The 17,436-nt window shown below is 39.7% G+C and overlaps 1 protein-coding gene across 2 annotated transcripts in view; it reads right to left on the reverse strand.

Annotated features, from left to right (window-relative positions):
• Positions 1-12,089: 12,089 nt before the first annotated feature.
• Positions 12,090-17,436, reverse strand: part of LOC139943826 (forkhead box protein K2-like) — a 31,135-nt gene continuing 25,788 nt past the window's right edge. For both annotated transcript variants that reach the window (XM_071940658.1, XM_071940657.1), the window contains exons 7-9: positions 16,953-17,141; positions 15,690-15,855; positions 12,090-15,135 (exon numbers count right to left, since the gene is read on the reverse strand). In XM_071940658.1, coding sequence (XP_071796759.1) covers positions 14,738-15,135; positions 15,690-15,855; positions 16,953-17,141 — 753 coding nt within the window. In that variant the 3' untranslated portion in view covers positions 12,090-14,737. The remainder of the gene's footprint in view (positions 15,136-15,689; positions 15,856-16,952; positions 17,142-17,436) is intronic.

Below are 17,436 nucleotides of genomic sequence, written 5' to 3' on the forward strand. Positions count from 1 at the left end.
TCTCTTCACCCAAGGGAATAAATGGGTACCTGCGAGGGTAGAGGTTGATATTGTGAATGAAAAAGTCTTTGGAGCGATATAAACTGTTGCCCAGGTTGTATACTCCCAAGGGAGCTGAGAAACATTAAAAAGGGATGTTATTGGACCTATGACCAGGGCACTAATGTAAAGCACTTAGAGAATTAAGTGTTAGTTATTAGGCGCTATATAAATCGAAAGTTATTATTATTAATATTATAATTATCCCTTTTCTCAAAGTTCTGTCATCTTCAAACATTATTACGAAGAAGTATGCATATTTAATGATCAGACGAACAGTTCAAATAAGAAACAATTCTTTACTGTTCCCTCAAAATCGCGGGTGTGTACACAGCGCTGGAATTCGACCACTGGTAGAAACGATAATGTGAATTACACCAATGTACATAACTTTTCATTGTACCCGAGCCATGAAAAATAATAATAACAAAAATAAACCATTCTTTTAAAGCGCATTGCACACCAAGTTCCAATGCACTGTACAAGTCAAAATAGAAAAACCAATAAAATTAGTTAAAGAAGGCGTTTGAATATGTATCCATAGTTTGTGCATCTTTGATGTTGCGGGGGAGTTTCTTCCAAAGAGTGGGAGAAGACGTAGAAAATGCACGTTGGCCGTAAGACTTAGTAGAAGCCGATGAGCAGGCAAGTAGAGATTGTGATTGGGAGCGGAGATTTCAAGAGGGCTGGTATTTGTGAATAAGTTCTTGCAAATATGTAGGTGTGTGGCCATGGGTACAGCTATAGGTCAGAAGGTGGGTTTTGTACGCAACCCGTTGTCTAATTGGAAACCAGTGCAAGTCAGAAAAAATTGGTGAAATATGGTCACAGGTTTTGGATCGTGTGACCAATCTGGCTGCCGAGTTCTAAACTCGCTGTAGTTTGGAGATTGCTGAGAGTCAGGTTGACCAAGAAGAAGACTATTACCCCGGTACAGAAATCAAGGCAGGATGTAATGAACCAGGCGTGAACCAGTTTTTGTTGCACGTCACGTGATTGGTTTTCGACCAATCAAACTTCACAAATTGTTATTCCAAGGTACAACAATCTTTTTGAGACCTTCTTCCAACACTGCTTGCTGACTTCCATTAACCGAGTGTTACAGGATCTGCTGCACCAGCACAGAATCGATCAAGGTGTCTTACCGGAGGAATGGAAGGAAGCCAACGTCATCCCCATCTTCAAAAAGGGAGAGAACTACAGACCTGTGTCACTGACCTCCATAACCTGTAAGATGCTGGAGCATGTGTTATGCAGCCAGATCCTGAGCCACTGCAACAGAAACCACATTCTCACCAATGCTCAGTTTGGATTTAGGGAACGGCGCTCATGTGAAACACAACTACTGTTGACCATCCAAGATCTTGCTAGTTCCATTGATGCCAAAGGCCAAATAGATGTCATCCTATTAGATTTTTCAAAAGCCTTTGACAAGGTGCCGCATCAATGGTTGCTACACAAACTCAATTACTATGGAATTGATGGCAACATAAGTCAGTGGGTCAGTAATTTCCTAGAAAACCGCACTCAACAAGTCACCTTAGATGGAGCTACTTCAATACCTGCACCAGTCCTATCTGGAGTGCCGCAAGGAAGTGTTCTAGGACCATTACTTTCATGCTGCTTATAAATGAACTTCCTGACTGCATCTCACAGGGCACAACGGCCAGAATATTTGCAGATGACTGTATTCTGTATCGTAACATCAAGACAGAGAAAGATGCATCTATATTGCAGCAGGACCTAGACCACCTTCAGCAATGGGAGAGTGACTGGAAAATGGAGTTCCACCCAAAGAAGTGCCAGGTTATCCCTGTCACCAACAAAAAGGAAGTTCATCAAGCAAACTTACACAATTTACAACCACACTCTGGAAGAAGTCGACTCTGCAAAATATCTTGGGGTTAACATTCACAAAACCCTAAGCTGGAATAATCACATCAACGGCATCACCAACAAAGCATATTCCATAAGGGCTTTTCTGCAGCGTAACATACATCAGTGTCCCAGGAAAACAAAGGATCTGTGCTACAAGACCCTAGTGCGCCCTATTGTAGAGTACCCCAGACAGCTAGCTACACCCAAAAGTTATAACTGGTGCAGCCACGCTATGCACGCATTGTGCTTGGAGACTACAGAACAACAAGTAATGTAACTGCCATGATCAGCCAACTTCAGTGGACCACACTTCAAGAACAGCGTGCACAGGCCAAGGCAGTTATGATGTATAAGATTGTGAACAACCTGGTTGACGTCCCACACATGTTTCTGGCACCATACACCGTTTCTCTGAGGGGTCATTCTTACAAATACATGATACAATTCGCCAGGACAGGGGTCTACCAACAGTCATTCTTCCCCAATAGCATTAGAAAATGGAACAATCTCCCGGAACACCTGATCAACTGCACAACTCTTGCTAGCTTTAAGAAGGGTGTCAGTCAGTCCAGCTCCGCTATAGGTCAACCTGAGCTGTTTTTTAAGCCGCACTCTACGTTCACTGTTTACCCACCACACCCTCGCATGCATACAACAACCACAGTACGTAATACACCAGATGGTGGACTGTACTTTTACGGAAGAAGAAGAAACTATGCTGATGGCTGGACACAGGGTTATGTTTTTGAATTTTGTAGTGCTGGACATTTTCTTCTCTTATTAACTTTCCCGTTGTCTTACGAACCACAGAGATTAAGCTAATGGAATGCTGATAGCACATTTCTGGAAGATTGGCACAACAAAGTGGGTCTGCAGTTGAACATCAATAAGACAAAGTATGACATACAATATAGATTATGAGTTTAATGATAATGAATTTACCTCAATGAGATATCCCTTTTTGTAAAAATGAGTGAAAAAGTGATGGCAGAATCTGGAAAGTTATCCCATCAGTAAAATACCTACATAAATCAAAAAAGCATTAAGATGATGTGTGTAAAGATCTTGATAAATAAGTATATATATAATTTTCCATATCCTGCCAGCACTTTAATCTTGTCACTCATTTTTACCAAATATTTCATCTAGGTAAATTAGATAGCCCTACTGTTTTATTTCATAACGACTGAAAAAAGTGGTGACATGAGACAGACACTTTTCCAAATAAATAGATAAATAAATTATAAAATAAATAAATTTTTAGTAAGACAGTTGGGCAAAAAAAGAGACCGCCGAAATTAATATGGATAACTGAATAAAATTATAAATTATTTCATCAATTAATAAACATATAAATAGGCCTAAACAAACAAATAAATTCTACATTAATGAATTGAATTGTATTCAAAAATCATAAACAATATATAGGCCCTAGACCCAGTGACTCACTTGGGCGCTAGATTCCTTTTTTTCGAAATGTTGACATTACATTATCGGTCATCTAGATGACCGATAATGTCAAAATTTCGAAAAAAGGAATCTCCAGTCACTCAGTATATTACTCCGAAATAGTTCTAGGAGTAGGTCTATATAGGCCCCTACTAATGTGCATCTGAACATGTTACTTCGATAAAATGAGAGCCACACAGGAAATTTAAGTTACAAAGTTTTTGAAGATTATCAAACAAAGTAGAAATACAAAAAAAGACGAATATTTCAAAATGCTCATTCATTTCTTCACAATTGGACACGTCGGATACCGTAGCTTCGACTTCCCCTTACCGTGTAAACCTGGAGTTGACTAAAATTTGAGCATATACATGTATTTCTGCAGGTGTGTACCACGACGACGACAGAACAACTGCCACCACTACACTGCCACACTGTACGGTAGAGAGGTTGCGAGACTGGTTGCTTCAAGATTGGTCTGTACAATGCAAAGGTACGAAGTGTCCCGACACCCAATGCAAAGGTACATTGTGTACGAAGTGTCCTGACACCCAATGCAAAGGTACGAAGTGTCCTGATACCCAATGCAAAGGTACTGTACAATGCAAAGGTACGAAGTGTCCTGACACCCAATGCAAAGGTACGAAGTGTCCTGACACCCAATGCAAAGGTACGAAGTGTCCTGATACCCAATGCAAAGGTACTGTACAATGCAAAGGTACGAAGTGTCCTGACACCCAATGCAAAGGTACATTGTGTACGAAGTGTCCTGATGACACCCAATGCAAAGGTATACGAAGTGTCCTGACACCCAATGCAAAGGTACGAAGTGTCCTGACACCCAATGCAAAGGTACTGTACAATGCAAAGGTACGAAGTGTCCTGACACCCAATGCAAAGGTACATTGTGTACGAAGTGTCCTGACACCCAATGCAAAGGTATACGAAGTGTCCTGACACCCAATGCAAAGGTACGAAGTGTCCTGACACCCAATGCAAAGGTACGAAGTGTCCTGACACCCAATGCACACACTACATCCATCGTTGACAAGTGGCACGAAGTTGGAACCAAAGGCAAAGTCTAACAAAAATGTGCAGGCGGATCCAAAACCGATACCACTTTTCTGCAAATCCCCAGAGTAAATTTGTCAGACTGCCGGTGGAACCGTTTGTTCCTTGAAGCATGAAGGTAGAAGAAGCAGTTTGTCGGTTGGCCCATGGAGTCCTCCATGGTAGGCCCTACTCACGGATGCCTTTTGGAAGCACAGGTTTCATGCCTCGCGTAAACCGCCATCTTGGAATTTCTTCATTTTTTTAATCCATGCACAACAATCCTGTACACCCTAAAAGTCGGTTTATCCATAGAAATGTAGACGATTTATTTATAGTTGGGAATAGCTTCATTTTAAATCGGATGATGACCGATGGTATAGCTACAAATACATTTACAATTTAAAACCTAAAGAAGGAATACGAAAATCCCTAGACTCAGAAACACATGTCCGATCGCCGTGAATAGCGTTTTGGCGGTCCGGGCGAAACAATAACTATATGGTGGCCCTAAAGGGACGTCGAAAATGAATATTTGCGTGAATTGTTGAGATTTTTAGCTCAACTTGTGAGTGTGCATAAACACGCTAATATTCACGCAAATAATATGTATTTATATTTCAGAATATATCGCGATTTGGGACACAATTAATTGTAGACAATAGGCCTATTGTAGACAATAGGCCTATAGTTTATTCACATGTCATACGGTGTCTCACCCCAATTTCCCCATCCTGTCTTTTAAAACCCGATATTCAAAACAACCACACCCTCATCAGATTTACGCTACTATAAAAACAAATGAACTGAAAGACCTACCTTGAACCAACGTGATCCCGGAGACCAATGCGAACGCGACAACAAAAAGCAATGTCGGTGGTTTATTTAAAACTCCCATTTTGGCGGGAATACAATTCTGTTTGTGGCAAAGTAGTTTTCAAGTGACTCCAGTCACCACTCTTTTCGATAAAGCAAACTATATGCCGTCTTTTTGTTGATTCCAACAACAATTACACGCAGTTTCCAACGGTTGTTCCTACAGAAAAACTTTTTTCGCAGCTAGTTTCGTTGGTTTTGGTTTTCCAACATTAATTCCATTAGTTGAATAAAATAGCATTTATCCCCTTTTTTCGTGGGCGTCTCTCCTGGAAAAAACTATCACTTCCAATGAACGGTGTAAATATTTCCAGGGTACGGTGTCTGGTCAATTTCTCTGGAACTGTCATTAATTGTTACATCCCGGACATCCTCGACTTCCTTTATTGGACGCGTTGATAAAACTATTCTGTAACATAAAATAAATCGGAATTTAGAGCAAGCTCGTTTTTACAAATACTGCTGTTTAGCTAGTATTTAGCTAGTATTAACTGGAGGCATTACAGTGCGTCAAACACACTTATTATTGTCAAACGAATTAAATAATTATTTTGTATTTACCGCTCAATGATGATGTACATTGACAGTGAAACACACGTCTCCCATTCTGTTCCACCACTCCTATCATTATAATATAATAAGGAGTCCTATATATTGTCCAAATATTGGATGTATATGAGTGCAGTATTATAAGATAAATGTTTATGAGTGCAAATAGTTGAAAGATGGAATATTTTAAATTTTATTTAGGAACAATAATTCATATTACATTTCATCAATATAGAAATAAATAATAAAATGCGCTCGGCGTTCATAACTTCCGAGGGATATGAATTAATGAGAAAGATATTTATTTAAAACAAGAGCAAGTGACGTTTCATGCATAAAACTTTTCTCAGATTATTTCAATTCTGGACCATTCTTCGTGCGTGGACATAACTGCTCCACATTTACCGTGATATCTCAACAACAACAAAACTGTACTGGGCAAACCCGTCCCCGATTCGAAGTACACTCCTCACTTTGAGATAACATATTATATATATAAATTGCATTTTAGAACAACCAAAATAAGTTTGAAATAAAAAAGGCAATGAAAAAACCCACAATTACCAGAACACGATTTTGGTGTTAACGTTGATGTAGCCGTCTGGTAGTGATACATTTTTCATAAAATTCGAAGACTTTTTCAAAGCAAGTTGGAAGTGAATTTACTTTTATTTCACAAAGCCACTGATGTATTGACCCCAATTCAGATTCCAAAACACAGATTTAAAATAAAAAATACGATGAAAACTTACCAAATACTGAGATAAACTCGACAAAATCCATTTCCATCGGCATCGCTTTGCTATCTAAAGTAATTTATACCCACGTAATACAAATTGTACTTTGATTGGCGCTAGTCTCAACAGTTATCGATCATGAAAAATATAATCACCAATAAATAGAGGCGTGGTACCTGATACCAGGCCATACAATAGGCAGGGTCGCGTGCTTATTGATCTTTGTATTGTTCTGATGAGAATTAATGTGTGGGCAGCCCTTTGTTTCGGGGTATAATTCCAAGGAATAATAGAGCAAGGTTGGCCGTGTGAACGTGCAAGGTGTTGCACACAGATTTGCAACAACAAACGAATCCGTGAGAAATTAACCAATTATGTCATGATTTATTTATGGTCCTTTCACTGTACGTTTTAAAGGCAGTGGACACTATTGGTAATTGTCAAAGACTAGCTTTCATCGTTGGTGTATCTCAACATATGCATAAAGTGACAAACCTGTGAAAATTTGAGCTCAATCGGTCATCGAAGTTGTGAGATAATAATGAAAGAAAAATACCCCTTGCAACACGAAGTTGTGTGCGTTTAGATGGTTGATTTCGAGACCTCAAGTTCTAAACTTGAGGTCTCGAACAAATTCGTGGAAAATTACTTCTTTCTCGAAAACTATGGCACTTCAGAGGGAGCCGTTTCTCACAATGTTTTATACCATCAACCTCTCCCCATTACTCGTCACCAAGAAAGGTTTTATGGCAATAATTATTTTGAGTAATTACCAATAGTGTCCACTGCCTTTTAGCTCGGACAGTGAGGTTGTTCGGTTTGTAGATGCTTGGAATCAAAATTATAAATAAATAAATAAATAAATAAATTAACAACAGCAAAATCACTGTTTTTCTGCTATTTCAAATAATATGTCATGATTCCGACCGCGGTCGACTAGAGAGAGAGGGAGAGAGAGAGAGAGATGTAAAAAATAAAGTGACGTAGGTAAAAGTTTACGTTGAATTCGATGAATTGTGCTTGTATGCAAGGTGTCGTGATTTTCGGATATTTTTCTCGAACGATATGCAAACCGTACCCATGGAGGCAAATTAGAGTGGTACACCCCATATTGTTCAAAACCTCGTACAACTGAGGGTTGGTTTATCAGCACCAGCACCCTATACAAAGGAGAAATGGTTTGATTTTTCAATCTTTTTGCCTTATTCCCTTCCATGCTTTGGCCTTTTATAGCATGTATGTATGCTAACTGCGCATGCGTGGGATAGCAGCCCTTGCATTGGCCGCAATGACGTCAGACGTTCAGGCTAGAGATCCGAATGAAATCGTGCACATGCGTAAGCGCTCTCAGCCACTTCACTGACCTTGGGGGAGCTGTGTTGGTCTGTTGACGTCATGCCAGGGACGTCAACTTTGTTCATAGTGCTGCAACACACCCGCCCATCGCATGTACCCATCGCTTGTTCCCATCGCCAAGGAGGCTCCTAGGTGGGCTGTTGTGACTGTGTGTACGTGCGCATTAAACCATTCCCCGCTGCATAGGCCCTTTCGAGTCCACGGCTTCGGCTCCGTTCTCGATCTCTCGAAGCCATGGGCACGACGCGCGTAAACGCAAAGCACGTGCAATTTCCGTCAAGACAACCGCGGGGCCAAACTCGCCCGAGCCGAATCTGGAGCCGAAGCCGTGTTCTCGAAAATGGACAAACCCACAGTGGCACCTCTTCCCATTTACGAACAAGACAGGACTATCGATAATAATTGAGCTCTATTGTCTCAATCCATCTCATATAATATTATTGTCATTCTTTGCCTTGTTTTTGCTACGGCTCACAGAGTCTTTGCCTGAGGGTTTTTTCCCCTGCCATGCAAAACGTTTGAAACTCACCTCTGCTCTGGTGAGTTCATCAGGAAACCCAGAAGAATATTCCGATTGCTTTTCCCATCCTCAACAACCATTTATGATTGTGTGAAGGTTATTGAACAAAGTGTGTTTGTTGGACGAAACAAAAGTCTACCATTTCAAACTATGTAATTTGTCATTGCTGGTTTAAGAAATATTTTTGCTTGGTTTCCCCTCATAAAGAGTCATTAGGTACTGGACACCTTTGGTAATAAACTGTCAAACACCAGTATTCTTACTTATAGTGTATCTCAACAAAATATGCAAAAAATAACAAACCTGTGAATATTATTGGACTAAATTGGTGGTCGACGAAGTTGCGAGAGATAATGTGCTGTAATGGAAGAAGACAAAACCTTGTTGCACAAGTTGTGTGCTTCCAAATGCCTTGAATTCGAGGCCTCAGCTGAGGTCACCTATTAACTCAAATATTTTAGTAAGAAATTACTTCTTACTCAAAAACTACATTACTTCAGAGGGAGCCAATTTCCCACAATGTTCTCTCCCCATTGTTCGTTACCAAGTAAATTTTTATGCTAACAATTATTTTGAGTTAATTACCAATTGTGTCCATGCCTTTAAAGACATGTGACACTGGACACTCTTGGTAAATGTCAAAGACCAGTCTTCTCACTTTGTGTATGTCAACATATGCATCAAATTACAAACGTGTGAAAAACTGAGCTCCATTGGTCGTCGAAGTTGCAAGATAATAACAAAAGAAAAACACCCTTGTCACACCATGGTCACACGAAGGTATATTATGTGCTTTCAGATGCTCGATTTCGAGGTCTAATATTCTGAGGTCTCAAAATCATATTCGTAGAAAATTACTTCTTTCTCGAAAACTATGATTACTTCAGAACAGTTTCTCACAATGTTTTAAACTATCAACAGCTCCCCATTACTCGTTACCAAGTAGAGTTTTGTGCTAATAATCTGTTAAGTAATTACCAATAGTGTCCACTGCCTTTAATACAATCTGTGATATCGTTTTAGGGCCACCATAGTAGGTACTAGTTATTAAGATGTACTCGGACAAAGCTTAAGTACACCATGCCAAACACTGTAATTTGCTGTTGCCGCTTTCCCTTCCAATGCTTTTATTCACATTTTAACCAATTAATTAAAAATACTACAGGTTCAAGAATAAGCCATGTTTATGAGGTAAGCAGTATGCAAAATTCAATGCCAGCTATATACAATGTGTACATCAGCTTTAATTTTATTAATAGACCTCTTGCGATGGGCGGCATCACTGAGGCCAAGCAGTACAACTGTGCAGCAAGTGCGTATGCGCATTGCACAACTCTAAGCATTTGACCTCATTGAGGGCGCTTTTCAACCTTGTGACTTTAAATGCAAGAGGTCTATTTGTCCCACTTTTAGCTCATCCCATAAATCATACAATTATTTATGTACATATCTGCTCTCTCAGTTTTGGCCACTTTCTGTTCAGAGTTGTTCATTGAGCACAAAATACTGCTAAACCAAAAATCAGAAAAGGTGGGGCACCAGACATATGATGGCATGCATAAGGCATTGATTTTTTTGTTACCAATTGCTGCTTGAAGGACCAAGAAAGGAGTTTATACACATCCCCGGCAGTTATGACGTCATTTGGCTGATTTTAAATAACAGTCATCATAAATGTTTTGCTTTTTAAAATTAGCTGTTGCCCTTTCTGTACATAAACATAACTTTCACGGACTTTCTGGGTTGGAAAATGTGTGCATCAGAGAGGTAATGAGTTTGTCTGTTTAACCATGTTACGGGTAGTCTAGTTGGTAAGACACTTCTCTAGAACTGCAAGGGTCAACTAATATTATCAATTGGCTTTGTAGGATAAGCTATGCCAGCCTACAATAAATATATCATGTGGTTAATGCAGCTACATAGTACATAGTCGACCATCCTACTGTCCGACTATCCAATATCATCAATCGTGGTTGTGAATGAGAGATATCAACAACATGTATAAGCAAACCTTAAAGACACTGGACACTACTGGTAATTGTCAAAGACCAGTCTTCTCACTTGGTGTATCGCAACATATGCATAAAATAACAAACCTGTGAAAATTTGAGCTTAATTGGTCGTCGAAGTTGGGAGATAATAATGAAAGAAAAAAACACCCTTGTCACACAAAGTTGTGTGCTTTTAGATTGTTGATTTCGAGACCTCAAATTCTAAATCTGAGGTCTTGAAATCAAATTCGTTGAAAATTACTTATTTCTCGAAAACTATGTTACTTCATAGGGAGCCGTTTCTCACAATGTTTTATACTATAAGTATCAACCTCACCCTATTACTCGTCAGCAAGTAAGGTTTTATGCTAACAATTATTTTGAGTAATTACCAATAGTGTCCACTGTCTTTAAGCATGATACCTTGTGATGAGTGCATCTATATAGTACACAGTCAACCCTCCTACTTTCTGACCATTCAATATCATCCACACTGGTTGTGAGTGAGGTAAATAAACTATGCAAACCTGCAACATATCATGTGATGAATGCACCTACACAGTAAACACGCACACAAAGTACACAATGTGCTTGTGACAGATTGTTCTATACACAGTCCAGCAACCACGCAAAACCCGTGCAGTTGAAGGTTTCAGAATGGTTGAAAAACTGACAAGAGTCGAGGGGCTACTGATAATAAAAAAAACAGAAATGTAAATCTGAAACGATTTTGAGATGTTTAAAGGATTAAATTGCCTTGGATCGGTCGAGTTGGTCTTTGAAAAACATTTGTAACCGTTTGTTGTAAAATGCATATGATTAGAAAGATATTTTAAAAGTAGAATATAATGATCCACACAAGTATCGCTCGAAATTGGGTGGTTTTCCTTTTACCTCGTCTGATCCAAGGCAACGTGTTCCTTTAAAGGTGCTATACAGGATTGGTAAAGATAAAAATCATTGTTTGATTTGGTTTTGAAAGCTAACTACCGTAATCATGAAGTTCAATCTAAATCCATTTCTTTCTGTATCTGAAAACCTGAACAAATCGTAACAGCTGTTTTTTGTCGTTTCAACTCAAATTAAGGGCAATGTGTTCACAAGCTAAAAATTGTGCTAAGTTTGTCACTATTTTCTTCTGATGCAATCCAGACACCAAATTTTCACAGGTTTCTCATTTCATGTACACTGCCTGCAACTATTTTGTCAGCTCTACAAATCCTGTATAATGCCTTTTATAAAGAGAAGAAAAAGAAAAGCAAACGAAAAACAACCAAAGTTTCAAGACTACTCTGAGATCGGTATCATCTCTCACACAGTACCATAACATTTGAAGTCTTTTAAGATTTCACTAATGGACGACTGTGAGTTTTATTTGTTATTTCTATGCATGGTACTAAATACAAACCTGCAAATAAAACTTTGCGATAAATAATTGTTATTTAGATTTTCTAAAACCATATCTCACGATCTCATTCAGTTTGTCTGGATTGCCGACAATATCTGTATAACGAAAACAAAAGATGATGCACAAAACCATGCCATTTCTCTTTGAATGATGGATTATTGTGTATTTATTGTTTTTACTCAAGTAATGTTAATACACGTACATGTACAGGCCACGACGAAAGACCAAATAACGTCTTCAAATACAAGATCAACTGCAGCAATTTATTGATTATTGACGATAATATGTACCAGGTTTACAAAAAGAAATAATAAAAACCAATAATAATAAAAACAGCGCCATCACCAGCCTAGAAAAGCAACACCCAAGCAAGCTACTTCCCAAGGTTTTTTTTTAAAAACTTGTCGAGCCACAAAGCGCGCACGTCTTTGGGCATGGTAGGGTTCATCGAGCTTGACCTTTGGCCTCTAGTCTCTGAGAAGTGCATAAACATATAATATTGAGGTTCTGAGACCAGCTCACTCAGACTGGTAACCGTGGGTTTTGACCCTTATGTTGTCCTTCTAGGAGTCAAGGCACTAGATAAGCTAAAACAGCGAGGGGGGGATCAAATAGCCCCAAACGAAGTAAATATTACAGGCTGTGGTTGCGTTAAAAGTAAACAGTAAGATATTAACAAAAGCGACTAGTTAGTTAAGATATAAAACTAAATAGAGATTCTCAACACAATTTATTGGATAATTGTACTATTATACATAATAACTCCAATAACCTCAGTAAACAGCATGAATAATAGAGCAAGAAATACTTATTTTCAGCGGAAAATTCACTTCCCGTCCGCTATTATTATCTCCCAAAGTTCCGCCTGTATACAAAACAGTCAGAACACTCCTTTGACTCCATTAAAACAAAAAGCTATACACATCTTCAACTCGTACAATAACAAAAGCACTCACTTTGTTTACCCCCTCAAACGTCCTGACTCAAGTTTTTGGCCCAGAAATAATACTTCTTTTGGACAAAACAAAGAATGACAATTTTCACTGTATCAAAATAAATCAAGAGCCACTTAAAAAAAAATTAACAATAATTATATATAATTTTTTTTTTTAATACACCTAATACTATGTGTCAAAGATGAATTTCGGTAAAAACAAAGCTAAATAAAGGCCCTAACACATTCAGTGTGGTATTCACTACAACTATTACTACTGTACAACCCGGAAGGTTATTTTTTTTACTCTAAAAGACGACTACATGACGTTAATTAATGTGGTATTAAAATGCACCACTTATTACGCCAACCATCAGACCCACTGACCAACAGACATACCGGGTAATTTTCCCATTTTTTGGTTGTAATTTCTGAGCGCCAAATATAATTTTACACATTGGATTTGCCATTCAGGTTAGTGTCACCTAGCGCCCTCGATAGTCTCCCATTGTTGAGATGAAACACTGACAATATTTCACAACCAAGTGAAAAAGATCACATCAAATCAAACTTGACAGCAAATGCATGTTTGTACACTCTGGACACTTGAGGGCGCTGACTAGTGATTTCTCTTACAGGCAGTGGACACTATTGGTAATTACTCAAAATAATTATTAGCGTAAAACCTTTCTTAGTGACGAGTTATGGGGAGAGGTTGATGGTATAAAACATTGTGAGAAATGGCTCCCTCTGAAGTGCCAGAGTTTTCAAGAAAGAAGTAATGTTCCAGGAATTTGATTTCGAGACGTCAAGTTTAGAACTTGAGGTCTCGAAATCAACACGCACACAACTTCGTGTGACAAGGGTATTTTTTCTTTCACTATTATCTCGCAAATTCGATGACCGATTGAGCTCAAATTTGCACAGGTTTTGTTATTTTATGCATATGTTGAGATACACGAACTGTGAAGGCTAGTCTTTGACAATTACCAATAGTGTCCACTGCCTTTAAGGGGCTGCTGTTTTGTCAATGGTACCATGTTGTGCCGCATCCAATTTTCAATTAAAGTGTGGATACCAGGGTTGAGAGGGGGGGGGGGCAGGAGGGGTTCTAACATTTTACCAATACACTCTTATGAAGACATGTGCAATTAAGCACCGGTGTATTCTCAATTGGGACCCATTATCAATTCGAAAATATCATTACATCCATTGGAAGGTTGGGATTAACATGCTTTGTGAATGGTGGTTTGTCTCGAATTCAGTCAGGTGCCCATTCTTACATAGGTCCAGGGTGCGGGGTTCAGCAACCAAGTAGACACAAAAAATAATGTTCTTTGTTCATCAAAAGGTTAGGGCATTGCCAAGCAGAAATTCACTCAAAAGACATGATGAACCAAGCTTCCCCCCCCCAGATCAAGCAAGATATATTGTCAAAAAAACCACATCAGGAAAAGGGTTTCACTTTGAAAATTCTGTACGGAACCCCTTATTTTACTTTGATGAACCCAAAGTTATTGTATAATTTATCCCCGCCCCACACTTAAATTGAGTAAACTGCAAATATGCACCTTCGCCGCGTCATCTTGGCAAAAAAGAACAACCCCGAAATTACCCCACCACATTTTCATAAACTCTTCTGGTTACAAAACATGCCATGCCTAAACAATGGAAGGACTTCCCGAGACGCTAGGTGCTGTACTTGGTAACTTTAGATTGCTTATGTCATTCTGACCATGCACACATTCTAACGTTGCTATGGATTTTTCCACTCGTGAGTCTGCTGCCACCTTGTGTCCAAGATTGGACACCCTGACACACATTAAAGGAGGAAGGGGGAAAGGGCGTGTAGGTGCTGAAAGCAACGCTATAAAACTAGCTGTAATATGCCTACCAATATCAGATATTTTTCCTCTTTTTGGGGGGGAGGGGGTAAAGATGTTTTATGTATCACACTTCCTGCACTTCAGCTTTCAGCCGTTTACTATTATCTTCCAGAGATTCCTCCGCGATGCCCTCCATGTGCCTTTTGGCGGGGCTGCTCGTCGGCGACTGGGCTGCAGAAGTTGCCAGCATGACCAGCGGGGAGCTCAACACGGAGGAGGTGGTCGGAGGCGGCCGGTAGAAGACGCTGGTCGGTGGCTGGTAGGTGCCGGCGACCGTCACCACGTGAGGGGTGCTGTCCTGCGGCTGGCTTGACATGACGACACCTTTGGGCTGAGGAGGAAGCTGCTGCTGCTGCTGCTGCTGTTTCTGCTGCTGCTGCTGTTGATGAAGCTGCTGGTGAATGCTGCCGTTGTTGCTGTTGGTAGCGACGTTACTGTTTGGGAGTGGAGACTTTTTAACATCTGAAATCAACAAAAATCGACAAGATATTAATTAATCACCTTTTTTTTTTCTCTTCCCAGGTTTGATTTTGTCTTATAAGTATAAGTATATAATGCTTAATACAAAAACAAAACAAACACTATTAGCATAAATTCGGTAACACAAGAAGCTTGGATCTAGATGTTTGTTGTACAGTACCACATGAATGATCCGTACACTGGGTGCATTGAGGACAAAACTACAGCAAGTGGGTCAGGGCTTAGGTAGGGGGGAGTTGGTTGGGGTAGGAAGGCTACCCATGTCAACTAATGCCAGGGATGTGATAGGCTGTTTAAAAAAAGACCTGAACATTGAGCACAAAGCTTGAAAACTTGCGAGCGTGAAAGCGTGGGAGGGCGAAGCCTGCTCATATACATTTTTATCTTTGGTTTTAAAAGCCATAATCTGCAATCTGGGACATTTTGTTTAGGGGGGAAAGGGGGGGAGGTGGGTTTGGTCCTCAAAAACGGATCTCAGGTTAAAAATGAAAATATCACATCCGTGTACTACTAAATGAGAGAGTGAATCTACCAACCTTCTAAATGTTCCTCTTTAACCATGGGTTTGAGGTTGGTCGCTCCGTCCGTTGAGGTCACTTCTTCCCGAGGGGCCTGCTGGCTTGGGTAGCCATTACTAATCCCTGACATCATCATGGGGACGATAACAGGTGGTGATGGGTTCGACGCCGGTACAGTGTACGCCTGATAGAAACAAGTTCAATACATTTTTCAGACATGCAAGTTAGTACTTAAAGGCAGTGGACACTATTGGCAGTGGACACTATTGGTAATTACTCGGTAATTGGTAAAATAATTATTAGCATAAAACCTTTCTTGGTAACGAGTAACGGGGAGAGGTTGATAGTGTAAAACATCGTGAGAAAGGCTTCCTCTGAAGTAATGCAGTTTTCAAGAAAGAAGTCATTTTCCACAAATTTGATTTCGAGACCTCAGATTTAGAATTTGAGGTCTCGAAATCAAGCATCTGAAAGCACACAACGCTGTGTGACAAGGGTGGTTTCTTCTTTCATTATAATCTCCCAACTTCGACGACCGATTGAGCTCGAATTTTCACAGGTTTGTTATTTTATGCATATGTTGAGATACATCAACTGTGCAGGCTAGTCTTTGACAATTACCAAAAGTGTCCAGTGTCTTTAATAAGGTTATTTTAAACCACACTTAAAAAGATTGTACAGTATCGTTCAGTTTTGTATGACATTAGGGTCCAATCATGGCTCTGCTTACTGCCAAATTCTGCACTTGCAACCATCCTTCCCACAATTACTGTGCTAATGCCGAATTTCTGCGCTAGCTTAATAAGCGCAGAATGCCTAGTAGTAGGTGGAGCACGCTCGCGTACAAGCTAAAACTCTCTGCTAACCAACCTGTAAAATACACTTGACAAATTCTTTGCTTACAGTAAGCAGAGCCATGAAATTGGGCCGATGTGTTAGTCTGGGGAGGAACATTAAAATGGTATAATTTCCACCTCTTGATAACACCCAAAGTTAAAGATTCCAAGGGGCGTTATGGAACAGAATACTCAGCACTAGAGAAGTCGATCAAAGATCCCATATAATGTAATTTTGTAGAAACGCAGCATTTCTCGTTCACGAGGGAGACCAGGTGCGTTCTCCCTCACAGCATTCGATTTGTACGCTTGTGAAAATGCTGGAAATTATTGGCCCATTGGCCCATTGAAATGTCCCACCCCATGTCTCATATTTTCTGTTATCCACACAAAAACTGTCTGTTTGGACACGGTAGTAATTACGACACAAAACATTTACACATACCTTGGCCGAAGTGATGACTGATGCCGCATGGGGCATACGGTGTAGAGCCAGTCCAAAGGGAGCATTCTGTAAGGCCTGGCTGTTAGGTGGGGGTAAGGTCAGGGGTGCTGACCCTGTGGATTGAGGGGGCTGGAAAGGGGGTGGTGGGTGGACTGGGGAACCCGGGCTGGAGATGCTGCGCTTCACTTGCTGTAGATTAAAAAATAATAATAATATTGTCAATGTTTGACTGTTGGTTCTGCTTTTCTATTACTATTATTTATTTTTTAGATAATTTGGGTTTAAAAAAAAAAAAATGGTTTTGTTATTTTTTGCATGTGTTGAGATACACCAACTGTGAAGGCTAGTCTTTGACAATTACCAATAGTGTCCACTGCCTTTAAACCGACGGTGTCAAGGTGCCAAAATCTTATAAGCCTTTACCAAGTGTCGAGTTCACATGAGATAAAATGGTTTTTAATCTCCAGTTCTCTTTTGGAAATAC

Source organism: Asterias amurensis, chromosome 11 (genome assembly GCF_032118995.1).
Source record: "Asterias amurensis chromosome 11, ASM3211899v1".
NCBI classification, from domain to species: domain Eukaryota; kingdom Metazoa; phylum Echinodermata; class Asteroidea; order Forcipulatida; family Asteriidae; genus Asterias; species Asterias amurensis.